This window comes from Corapipo altera, unplaced genomic scaffold (assembly GCF_003945725.1).
Source record: "Corapipo altera isolate COAL_440 unplaced genomic scaffold, ASM394572v1 1, whole genome shotgun sequence".
In the NCBI taxonomy this organism is placed as follows: domain Eukaryota; kingdom Metazoa; phylum Chordata; class Aves; order Passeriformes; family Pipridae; genus Corapipo; species Corapipo altera.
Window position 1 is genome coordinate 6448211 of NW_020884873.1, and position 12733 is coordinate 6460943.

General features: G+C 39.6%; 1 protein-coding gene across 11 annotated transcripts in view; it reads right to left on the minus strand.

The window, feature by feature from the left end:
- WNK1 (WNK lysine deficient protein kinase 1) overlaps nucleotides 1-12733 on the minus strand; it is a 101890-nt gene that overhangs the window by 33542 nt on the left and 55615 nt on the right. For all 11 annotated transcript variants that reach the window (XM_027662072.1, XM_027662064.1, XM_027662019.1 and 8 more), the window contains 4 exons: nucleotides 11540-11628; nucleotides 9893-10112; nucleotides 9338-9671; nucleotides 8067-8251 (listed from right to left, as the gene is read on the minus strand). In XM_027662072.1, coding sequence (XP_027517873.1) covers nucleotides 8067-8251; nucleotides 9338-9671; nucleotides 9893-10112; nucleotides 11540-11628 — 828 coding nt within the window. The remainder of the gene's footprint in view (nucleotides 1-8066; nucleotides 8252-9337; nucleotides 9672-9892; nucleotides 10113-11539; nucleotides 11629-12733) is intronic.

Genomic DNA, 12733 nt, shown 5'->3' on the forward strand with positions numbered 1-12733 from the left:
ATCATTCCCAGAGTCACTCCCATTCAAAGGCTACCAAGAATCGGATACTAGGGAATGTGGGGGTTCACATTCTAGCTAAGACAGAATTTTTGAATAAGCAATGAAAAAAATGGATGAGTGGCATACAAATGCATGTGGAAGATGCAGAGGAAAATGGAATGGATTGTCATTACTTTTGTGGCTGACGTTTTTTGATCAGATCCCAGGATCTGCATTATGATTTTTGTGACAGCTGTATTCCTTTATCAGCTCCTGGGAGAAAACTAGACAAAGACCTCCAGATGAGCTCCCTGAGCATGCACCACATTGGTGAACTGCCTTTGTAAGAAGCATATCTGGTACATATGTATCATATCAGAAATAACTACTAAAATTCCTTAATGCCGTGATCATTCAGCTTGAAAAAGCTCATTAGGAACAAGTTTATTAAAATTACATACTTTTTTAATTATAGAAACTTTGAGGAAAGTAGACTGCCAATAAAGAACCATTTTTTTCTTTGCTGTTTTAGAAGCTTGAGGCCCTTACTGGCTAAGATCTAAACATGTGCTATATCCCACTGCTATAACATCTGTTCATATTGACTTAGTTTAGGTTTCAAATTCTATTCTTTTAATGAATTAGATAAAAGATCCCAGAACTTATATTCTGTAAACAATCATGATCTCTTATTTTGTTTTCCAGATGTATTTTACATGCATCAGAATTCACTTCCTGAAGTTTAATAAAGGTTTATGAAGAAAAAATCTCCACATAGTTTTCAAACTTCTTGATTCACTCTACAAGTTCTCCTACAGCACAGCAATTGCTATCTATTAGACTAGTGATTAAAGTTGCTCCTGCTTTAATAAAACACAGAAAGCCTTGAATACTTAGTTATTGATCTTACCACAGAAAGCAAAATGATTCTCCTTCACACAAATCCCAAATTTTCTAATACTCCAACAACTAAAATGTTAGAGCCCCTAATTCCAAGGACAGAAGAGGTAAAAGAGAAGTCTACTTAAAGTAAACCTTCTCTTTTCACAAAAAGTTATGAGAATTTTCAGACTAAAGTGCAGACACAATGTATACACACACACCTCACAGTCACAGTGTACAAAAAAGTGACCATTGCAAGCGCAAATACCACATATGCTGATAAAACATGTACCTCCAAACTAAGCTTCAGGTCTCCAATTTTGCTATTTAAAAGGACACCATTCTAGGCTCAGAAGGTGGCAATACCTATTAGCAACAGTTGTTTGTGCCATTAATTAACTACTCAGCCTGTTTAGTTTCTTCAAAGATCCTCCAAACACATTTCAAATCCATGTACATAATATAGCTCCTTCCATTCCTCTCTTCCCACTTTCTTCCCCCAAGCCTAGAAAAAGCTCTTTGCATTTTGGACAGTCAGCAAAATAACTCTGTTGTTGTCTAAGGAAACATTATTCATATGAAAGTTGAACTTCAAATAACACTTTCTCATTAAAATTAAGGAGCAGCAAAGTTTTACTATCACTGCTGATTCCAACTGTGGAGAAGACACATTTCATTGAAAGCACTGATTAAAAGTCAATTTGGTCCTCCAGCTCTCTCTCACTAAAAAAAAAAACCAACTAGTCCCAGGAGGAACACTTAACATTTTTTTACTCTTAACACAAAAGCCCTACCAATATTTCAACCAAATCTGAACACAAACCAAATGGTTGCTGATGCCTCATTATTTCATCGCAACCTGGTAAAGGGATCCTAGTATAGACTGGTGGAAAGACATCCCCAAGAATGCTAATACTTAGAGCCACAAGGAGCAAATCTAAAAGTAAGGCTCCCCTTTATAAGTACAAGGTATGACTTATAAAAAGCAGAGAAATTCTGGACGGGTTTGCTCCTGTAACCTGAGGATAGGATGCAGGTGGTCCTGATGAAAGCGAGGTGGACAAGGCCTGCTGAGTTGAGGCTCCCTGGGGGAAGCAGATGAAGAGCTGCGACTCTTGCAACACCTTCTGAGGCAGCTGAACAATGGGCAATGAGAAGTCTGAACCAAAAGCAGAAGATGAGCCCCCTGTAGGGGGAGGAGACTGGAAATCACCAGTGTCAGAGGAAGTCAGCTGTGAGGAATCACTGGAGTATTCTGGGCTTCCTTCTGGCCAGCTCCGCCTGGCAGAGCCCCCTCTGGGACCTGCTAACCCAGCACCAAGATAGTTACACTGCTCCTCTGTCACAGGCTGAAGCCGACCATGCGACCCTATGCCTTGAGTGGATTCCTCTTGACTGGTCTCCATAGAGCCCCGGCGACTTCTGTAGACCCGCGGGGGTAAAACTGCCCCTTCTGCCGAGGCAGAAGTCGGTGTGTGCACATGGAACTCAAAGACACAGCTCGCTCTGCCATCACCACTGTGAGAGAGCACAGCCGGGGCAGAGTGCGGAACAAACACCTGGTGGAACGTCATCTGAGCAGGGTCTGCACTCAGAGGAGCTGAAACACTGGATAATGGAGAAAGGGGACCCATCCCAGAATCCAGCCTCAGGTTCTGAACGGGTCTTGCCAGGTATGTTTGCCCCGGTTGAAAATCGAACACAGAGCTTTGTGGAGGACCACCTTGCCCATGGTTTGATTCAGAAACCTGCTTCAAATGCTGTTCAGTTGCGTGAGAGTTATAAGCTACTTGATCATACTGCTCCGATACCTGTGATGGATAGTGCATGCCCACCAAATATACAGCTTCTGGATGCATTCTGTAGTGAGCATCCTCTGGAGGTGTTGGTCCAGATCTATAGTCATTGTGGACAGGAGCTGGCTCAAACACAGGATTAACTTGCACATGCAGAGGCTCCCCAGCGACTCTCTGAGCTGCTGTGCCCAGCATAACGAATGCCTCTGGTGTCCAATTGGTGGGACTACCACCAGGTGGAACTAAACTCTGGCCAGTCTTCAGCAATGGCTGGAAGTGGCAAGTTTGGGCTTCCAAAAATGAAGTGCTCTTGCGCCGCTGAGCAACTGCCACCTTCGGCGGGCAGACAGGTGGTGGTGAGAAAGACACCGGCCGTTCGTGAACGGTTGGGAAAAATATCTGTGAGTCTGGGAACGTTGGTGTTCCCCCACGTGGATGCTGAGGCTGTATTGACATGAACAAGACAGGTAATTCATACATTAAAAGTGAAAGCACATCAACATGCACAGTTCACTAGGCAGTTCTGTGAAGTAACTTTATAGAATTCATACTCAATTCATGGTCAAAAACATACAGTACTAAGGAAATTTAGGTGAGTTGTAAATATCCATTAAATACATCCATGGCAGGCATAGCTACAAACGGGAACATTTGCTTGTGTTAGAGCTGCTTTTCCGGTTCAATTTCAGTAATTCACAAAAAGAAACCAGTTTTGCTCATGACAATGGAAAGAGATTTATTGTCACAGACTATCCATTGTGATCAGTGCTTGAAATCCAATCAAACCCCTGAGGTCACTGCCATATGTGGAGTATGAAATTCAGAACCTGAGAGCAGCAATGATGCAGAGCCCTCTAATTTGCACTCAGAAGATAAAATTACATTAAATTGCACTATTTTACAACACAAAAAAACACAGTGTACATTATCCTGTATGCTACCCAGAGAGCTAAAAAGAAACCGTTCACGAGACAAAACTGAACCATTCCAGCACACAGGTGAAAAAAAAAGCCTCTGATAAAACCAAAGAGCCTTTGGGTTCTGCCCAAGTTGATTATCTCTATTGATCCACTTAATCACACCTTTTTACACTGAAAATTAATACCCATTGAAACAAATCTAACGCTTGTCCGGACAATAAAACATTCACAGGTTTAGAAAGAGTAGAGTCCTCAGGCAATTCCACTCCATCCAATTTACTATTTCAAATGAGGTTCACCTTATTTAAGACTTGTAGGGAAGATTTCAATAGAGAGAGTTTATGTAAGAATATCAAACAATTTAGTAATTTTGCAGTTTTTCATCTCTGCCTACGGTGTGCTGAGAGAATGTATTCTCTACCCTAACAGAAAAAAACTGTAGGAGTCAGTAGCAAATACACTGTCCAAGACAGATGGCATTTATGACTTATTCAAGTTGCTCTTTCCACATTGTTTACTTTCTTCCCAGCCCCTTTTGTCCAGAAAAGCAGCAGCAAATTTCCATACTGACCAATACTAACAAGGCCCTACACGTTGAAATGCTCTTCCTACATTCTAAAAACTGGCTCCACTTACTTCATTTTCACAAAAATGCTTCTCAAAACTTATTTCGTGTAAATTGAAGTTCAAAATTGAAAAGGAACTACCTCCTGTATTGCAAGCTATCTTGAATCTGACTTTCTGGGAAACATGAAACTATGGCTTCTTCCCACCAAGAAGCAGTTGAAGTGGCAATTCTGACTAAAACTTACAGAAAAATCCTCAAATACTCTACATTTCTAGTATCACTATCACAGCTAGCCAAAGCTTTGAGAATAACTAGCCACAGCAACCAAGCTTTTAAAACTGGTTGTTTTGTGCAGGGCCTAATTAACATTCAGTATTCACTAAGAATTTGAAAAATAAAAAGCTATTCTTCTGATCATGATAAGAAATAGTCTTCCCTTTACCTTCTGTGGTATAACTGGGTAATTTACATTTAAACTACCCTAAAATACAAAAAGCAGATGGTCAGCCACTGTTTGATAATGTTTAAGTGTACTGCTTCATAGAAGGGAAAAAAAATTTAAAAATTCAGCATTCCAGCAGCACGGTGTAAGGACTCAACTCTTCATTTTCTCATTTTAAAAATGCCCAAAGGCCAGGATGTATTTAATGATAACTTATCTTACTGTGCCAGGAGGCAAATGGTAACACATACAGGACTGACAGAGAGGGAGGGCAGGCTGGAGCGTCGATGCTTGCGTGGAGAGGCAGAGTGCATGGGCAGGACACTTTCCAGGGCTTTAGAAAGCTTTTCTGCAAAGGTTTCTTCAGGGACAGTCCGAAGGTAGAAAGGAGAAAGAGGTGCAGACAGCGCTGGTGGTGGGGTGCAAGGAGCACTGAGAGGGATGCAGGACATACAGGGAAGAGCAGGAAGGTGGGGGACACAAACTGACATGCTACGACCACGTTGAGGCTAAGGGAGGAAAACAAAAGTTAAGAATTGAACACTTCCAAAAAAAAAAAAAAAAAAGAATAACAAAACCAGCAAAAACTATAATGAGGTACAGAAGAAATGAAGACATACAATGAGAGGCCCAATACTGACTCATGTGTGGTACAACAAGATATGAGAATGCTGAATGAATGCCAACACACACTGGGAACAGGCTGTGTGCACCTCTGAGGACCCAAGTTTGCCTCAGGTTACTGAGCAGTGTGGGAAGTTCCCTAGTACCCTTACAGAAAACATGTGGAAGGCAGAACAGACAGTATTTTCTCTGGGGCCATGGAAGTAGCCCATGCTGTGTGTTCTCAAAGCATCTGGTAGTCTGACAGATTTAAAAAACTTAAAGACACTGATGAGCTTTCAAACATTCATCAGTTTAGAGAAGGGTGGGTGTTCACAGGTATCACCTAACCCAGTTCCTCTACTAAGACAGTCCCTCTGCCTTAATTAAGTGGACTAAATGTATGCAGTTGGCTCTTTATTAACTAAAACATTACCATCACAATTTAAACATTACACTCTCTACAACATGAGTTGCAGAAAAAAAAAAAAATCAGTTTAATGTGTGGAAAATTCTGTAAAATTAGACAAGCCTTTTCCAGATGCTGAGCCAATAACTGCATCATGATTTTGTAATCTTGGCACAATCCAGAAGGCCACAGGTCAAAATCTAATCAAATCCGAAGAAACAGAATGAAGTTTTGGGATGGGATTTGCATTTTTCTGTTTGGTTTGGGGGTTGTTGTTATTGCCTTTTGTGTGTGTGTTTTGCTGTGGGTTTTTTAATGAATGAATGAATAGAAACATGACAAAGAGGCAGTCTTCGACTGCAAGTTTTCCTTCTCTGATATTATATGCTTCTTACAGATGTAATCCACAATTTCTTAAACTAATTGAAATCAAATACAGACCTCCAGAGAGAAAACATCAAGATATTCAGTGGAGATCTGACTTTAAAGATTTTTGATGTGAGAAATCTTACAAGACCGCTCAAAAATCTAGGAGAGAGGTATAAGAGAACTCAAATGGTTAACTAAATACATCTTCATCTATTTGAAGGCGGGAGTAATTATACATCATTCCTGACTCTAATTTATACAAATTGTTCAGAAACCATCTCCACTGATGGAGATTACAGTATTTAACTGTCTTTTCTGGTTAGCAAATTTATGCTTATGATTTCTTATTCTACCTAACAACGTTGTGATCTGATTAGCATCCTCCTATTTTATAGCAGTCTTTTACAGCTTTCTCCCTCCTTAAGCTCATCTTTCATAGGCTCAGTTATTTCAGTCTTCCCACATAAACCATGCTTTTGTATTTCTGGTGGGGGTTTTTTAACACTCTTCCCTGATTTTTCTCCCAATTCACCCTCAAATTCACTCAATCGAGGTGTCAAGGATAGACTTACCCATGGCCAAGAGCAGAACTACCATTTCATATAATGTGATGTTTGCCTTTTTCACAACAGCATGATGTTTTTGACCATGTCCAGTTTGTGGTACAATGTAATCCCTAACTTTTTTTTTTCCAGAATGGCTGCCTAGCCAGTTGTTGCTCATTCTGTACTTGTGTAGCTGATTATTACAGTTAAGCATGAACCTTGTTCTTGTCCTGATTGAATTGTGATTAAGGCCATTTTTCCAGTTGCCAATATAATTTCAACTTGTCATCCTGTCTTCCCGAAACAGGGTTAGTAGTTCCTGTAGTGTTCTAGTCCATTCTGTCAGCCTCCTGGGACCACTGTTGTCATCATACAGCATGAGCACATTTTGCAGCAAACTAAGTAGCTTGGCTAAACCTCTATCATATGCTTGTTCTCCCACCCCCTCTCAAAAGATTACACCAAAATATGGCTTACCCAGAACAAGAGCTTATTTAGAGGGACTAAGAACTCATCATCAAGGACTCGCAGTACCACACGCCTCAGGTGAAGTGTGTTGGAAAAAGATGGGAGATGCTTTGCTTGTGAGTGATACCAGCCTGTTTTCCAAAAAGCTACTTACACCAGTGATTCTGCAACAAACCCTACAACCACAGGTACCAGAAGAAGTGAGGACCCTCAGCCTAAAGTGTCACATCTTCTCCTTTATGGTATTATTAAATTATACCATAATGTCTCTGTCTCAGACTTTGTGTAAAAAACGAACAACAAGGGAACCACTGAAGACAATATAAAAGTAGCAGAAGTTCTACTCCAGAGTTAGAATAGATTTCTGCATAGTGTCTTATCAGATCAAAAACATACCAAGGAAAAAAACATACCAAAATAAAAGGGCAACACAAATGAACATAGTAGGAAAAGTATTTGTGCCCAGTGCAGACTTTCCAGGGAAAAGGAATACGCATGATGAGCAAATCAACACAAGCTAGAAATAAAATTGGGAACAAGGATGTGGGGTCTTTCCAGTCTGGAGTTCTCACATGCAGCATTCTATAACAGTCAAAAAAATCTTACCTGCAAAAATCTGTAATCAAAGCCTCACAGAACACACACAGCAATTTCATACAGTAGCTCAAATTATTCTAATCCCTTCTTCAAACTAGACCAACAGCTTAATCCCTGGTAACTTCATACACACATACACAGACCACCTTCCTAAGCGAGATTAAACGCTTACATTTGTGGGACAGTCTTATTCCAAGGATGTTACTTCCATCCATAAAAAAAACCCCCTAACCTATCATTCTGTGTAAGTGCACCCAAGACTAAATAAAAACTTTAAAGACAAGGATGCCCTTGCACTTTTAACCTCCCCACTCTAAACTTAGTCACCTTGCAAAAAAAAAGCCCCTAAACTACTCCCATGCAGAATTTGTCCCCTACGGAAAACAAAACGTGGAAGATGGCCTGGCAGACTTCCCCCTCACCTCTCAACGGACATACAAAAATCAGATAATTCCATGCATTTGCAAAACTCCAGAGTTCCAGCTTACCCCTGCAGGTGGTTGAAATCCTCCATGCTGCTGTGACTGCACTTGGCCAACTGAAGCTGGGTATCCCTGGACTGCAGTGTTTGAGGCTGACTGGTCAAGCTGGGAACCATACGACACAGCCTGACTGCCCACACACGATTCAGCATAAACAGATGACCCCATGCCACTGTCAACTGTCCCATCAGCTGTAGAAGTTAAAGACAAAAATTTGCATTTCAAGAACTGCCATCTGGATTAAAAACTTGAAAGGTATTATAATTGATCAAATATTAGATTGATGTTTGTGCTATGTCACATGGACCTCAACAGCATTTTACCTCTTGTACTATTTAAGGCTGGTTAAAAAATACTTTTTTTTTCCTCAATACAGTAATTTATTATCAATATGCCTTCCCCTAACCCCTGGAAAAATTAGTAATTTCAGAAGTGCTTTTGGAAGACATTTAACAATAAAGTATGCTTCCTATAAAAGGCTAGACTAGACATAGAAACCTAAATTCCACACTGCTATGAATGATCTTTCAAGGGTTTTAAAATCATTGTTTTTAATTTTACATGGACATATAAAACAGGTGAGTTGTGCTGGATGCCAGATGCACCACATAGGCACAGTAGGGAACTAGGCTCAGTAGTCAATGTAAAATCCCTGTACCTAAAGAACAGACAATAATTTGCTTTTTAACTTCATGATTCTAACATGGAAGTTCTCATCTACCATCATTATTCAAATACCGACTCACATGTTGGGATGGCAGAAAAGACAGGAGTATTAATTCATCTTTTCATCTACAGTATGTAAAACAGAAAATAAAGTCTTTTCAGAAAGCAAAATTATGATCTGAACTACTTGTAGATTTATCTCATTTCCACCCTAAATGTAAGTTAACAAGGATAAGTGGGTTTAGTATCTTTATCTGCACTGGTGCCAGAGTACAGAGCCTTTTGCAGGGCCAGAATATACTGTCCCTATAGGGCAGCAAAAACGAGGACATATGTTCATGCTTGAGGTGCTCCAGTTCATTCAGTCTATTACCTTGAAACTAAGAGAAATGATTTTGTGCTGAGACACTGGACTGTGAATTGTGCCAAGGTCTGGCTCAGCTAAGGTACGGGAATGCATTTTATTTTGCTGTGCTTTCTAGGGGGTTATTGCTCTTCAGCACACAGCATCATCTTAAGGTATTTACTGTTATAGCCACCAAAAGTGTAAGATTACCGAGAAGAACTGTGTAAGTGCAAGAATTCCTAAATAAACCAACTGACACACTTACAAAGAACAGATACACTGGGCTGCTGGAACTGCAGTTGTTGGTGTTGATCAGCTTCCGGCTCTTCAGGTTCCACTTGTGTAGAAACTGATGCTGAAGCAGTGGGGACAAGAGTAGTACCCGTGACAGACTGGGGATGCTTTGACCCTGCATAGGAAGCACTTGGCTGCTGTTGCTCCAGCTGCTGCTTCTGACTACCTTCTTCCTGAAGGATCTTCTCCTGTTCTTCTCGCACCAACTGACGCTGCTCTCGCTTTCGCTTAATCAAAGATACCCTGTCCTTGATAGCTTTTGCCATCGTCTTGTGATCCCCTTCACAGACATAGCCAGATTCCACCTGAAGGAGGATATATTCACAGAATTCAGACTGTCACAGACAGCCACTGCTGCAGTGCTACAGCATAAGCCACCACTCCCTCTGGTATTAAGCTCTCATTCACAAACCTCTGAACCAGTTTCATTTCTAGACAGCAACAGCAAAAGCAGAGGTGACAGACAATGTTTCACTGTCAGAAAACACCAGTACTTCCTAAGCTTTGTAAGACCATCAGCACTTACCATTTCCTGTGCTACATCCTCTGGGACATCTCTTTCCAAATCAAAGGAAAACTCTATTGCCTCATTGTCTTTATATTTGCCCTTGAGTTTTTTGATGTCTTCAATTCGCAGCCACAGTTTAATGGCAATTTTTTCTCCATCGTCTTCCTCCGCTAGTTCTACCCGTACTCCAGTCTCTTCTTGGAAGAAAGCATGATTCAAAAGGTCCTTAATAGCATATCTAGGATATTGGGAAAAAACAGAGAAACCACATACAGTTATTAGATTTTCATAAAATATTAAGGAATATCCTTGCCTGATGATCCTCCAAATTTATTCTCTAACTTTATGTGCGTCTCATGCGTTACTTGACAGACCATCATACAGATTTCTACTTAATAATATGAAAGAGAAACAAAATGCAACAATGCTACAGAATGTACAAAAAACTCAAACAAACTACACCTATTCATTTGGTTTTCATCTTTTGATTCTTCTGCTGATCAAGAAAATATATATTAAATAAAATAATAACAAACCTTGAAGAGGCAGTTTGGGTATATATATGTATATATCTAACACACAACCTATAGACCCCAAATTAATGCAGTAATCCAAGTATGTATTTCAATCTACTTCCAGATCTTATCAAAAGTCTCATGTAGTAAATTCAGCACTAGACAAACACCACTTGATTCCTTTCCTGTTTTATACTATTTTGAACCACTTCATCTTGCATTCTGTTTGGCACAATTACAAGTTTTGTCCTGAAGGTACAAAAGAGATCTGTGTTCATATATGCACAGCATTATCAATAGTAGTTAACAGCTTAAACTAAGTGGCAAGAAAAAGGTGATGTGCAGCCACAAAATGAACTTAAAACGGGGAAAAAAAATATTAGGTTGTTTAAAACTAAGGAAAAGCACTGAAATTAAAAATACACAACAACACAATCAGATGTAAAACTTCGAAGAGTTAGTAGAAGGGGATGAATAAACATCCATGGACAGATAAAACTGATTCTGAACAGAAGAGGGGGAGGCTAGAGAGGGGAAAAAGGTTGAAGCATTAAGTTGAACAGTCGGTAAACAACCACCATGTAAAAGCAGCAAAAAAAACCCAAAACCCTCAAACTCCACAAATAACCCAACAGAGAAGTTACATATTTCCTGTAATGGTATAAGTTAACCACTTCAAGTAGAAGTCATCTTGCAGAAAATGTGGATAAAAATGAGCATCAAGAATTTCAAAATTAAGACGAGTCTTCAAAATAATTAACCATAAAATACCAACAGAATCAAAGGAATAGTAAAAAACCCAAGGATTACAGAACAAATCCAACCAACCAAATCCAAATACCTGGAAACCTGGAAGGATTGTCCTCCACAATTTTGCTGACTGGGTCAAAGTTTTAATAAAAGCAGTAAAATTTCTGAATAAATTGACATGGATGGTTACCACAGCATTTGCATTTTTTTCTGACACTGTTAATTTTCTAAAACAATCATTGCATCAGAATCTACCAACGAACAGAAGCTGCAGAAGTATTACTGGCTTCCCAACTTACATCAAACACAGAAGACCCCAGGAACTAATTGGATCTGATACCATCACAGATAAAAGACTTGGACAGCAACTAGGATCTCTATCTGAAAAGGAAATACTTACCTTTCACCTTTGTTTTGCCGAATGCATCCCTCAATAATCTCCTTCACTTCAGGGATTGCTACTTTATCAAAGCTGGCTGGCTTGACACCCTGAAACGTAAAAGTGAGAACTGAGAAACTGGAAGGTTCACTTGATTTAAGTTTTGATTGTGTTTATAGACCAACTATTTATAATATATACCTATATATTTATTCTATAGATAACTGGTCTAAATAATAAGTGCAAATTAGAAAGAAATCTGACTCCAGGATTATTGTTCATTTGTTTGTCAGTGACTTTTGCAAACATCCCACACACGCCATCTTCCCATTTCTTAGCTACACTTCCATAACAGAAGGCACTGACATTTGAGTTCTCACGACAAGAGAACTGTTTAGTTTCCATAGAAGTTATGCTGGCTAGAGGCAAGTACACAGACTGGACTGAGAATGGAAGGAAATGCTTCCTATGTAATCCTAATGTAGGAACCTACATGATTAATTTAACAGTCTTCCAAGTATTCTGTTGCTTCCCAGAACGTTTCCAACATGACATTAGAAGTAATTTTGGCATAGATTGATTTTACAGGAAAAACCTTAGTCCAGAATGATCCAACTGGACTATTAAATACCTTGCCCAATGTCAAAAAAAAAAAAAAAAAAAAGAAGTCTTTCCTGTATTTTAGCTCTTCCCTGAAGACCTACTATACCCAAACCACACTCCTGCATCACTGCTTTTGTGAGCTCAGGAAAATGAGCTCAGCAATACAGGCCTTTACAAAAGCCCTTCCACAACACACAGCAATCCTTTCTCCAGTATGTGCTAAAGCCACTGGGGAAGAGTAAACCAAAATCCAAGTAAGATCAACTATCCAAATGAGTAAAACAAACAGGCCATGAGATATGACCATCTCGGAATTCTGAAAAACATTACAGGCAAAGAGCCAAGTTTTGTCACTTAATCATGGCCAGAAGCTGTATTTTGGGGCTAATTGTCCACAATAGCAAAATCTGGCAGTTAATTTTACTAGATGTAGCCTTTAGCTTCAAACTCTGTATTTAAGCAGAAATGAAAGAGGATGAAGACATCCTGTTCAAATTCTGGTATATGAAGAGCTGGTGTTTTCAAGCCTAACAATCCTGAAATTACACACTTGATACATTTGACCTTGTGCCATTGGTAAATCACAACTAAACAGAAAATGAAAACCATAGA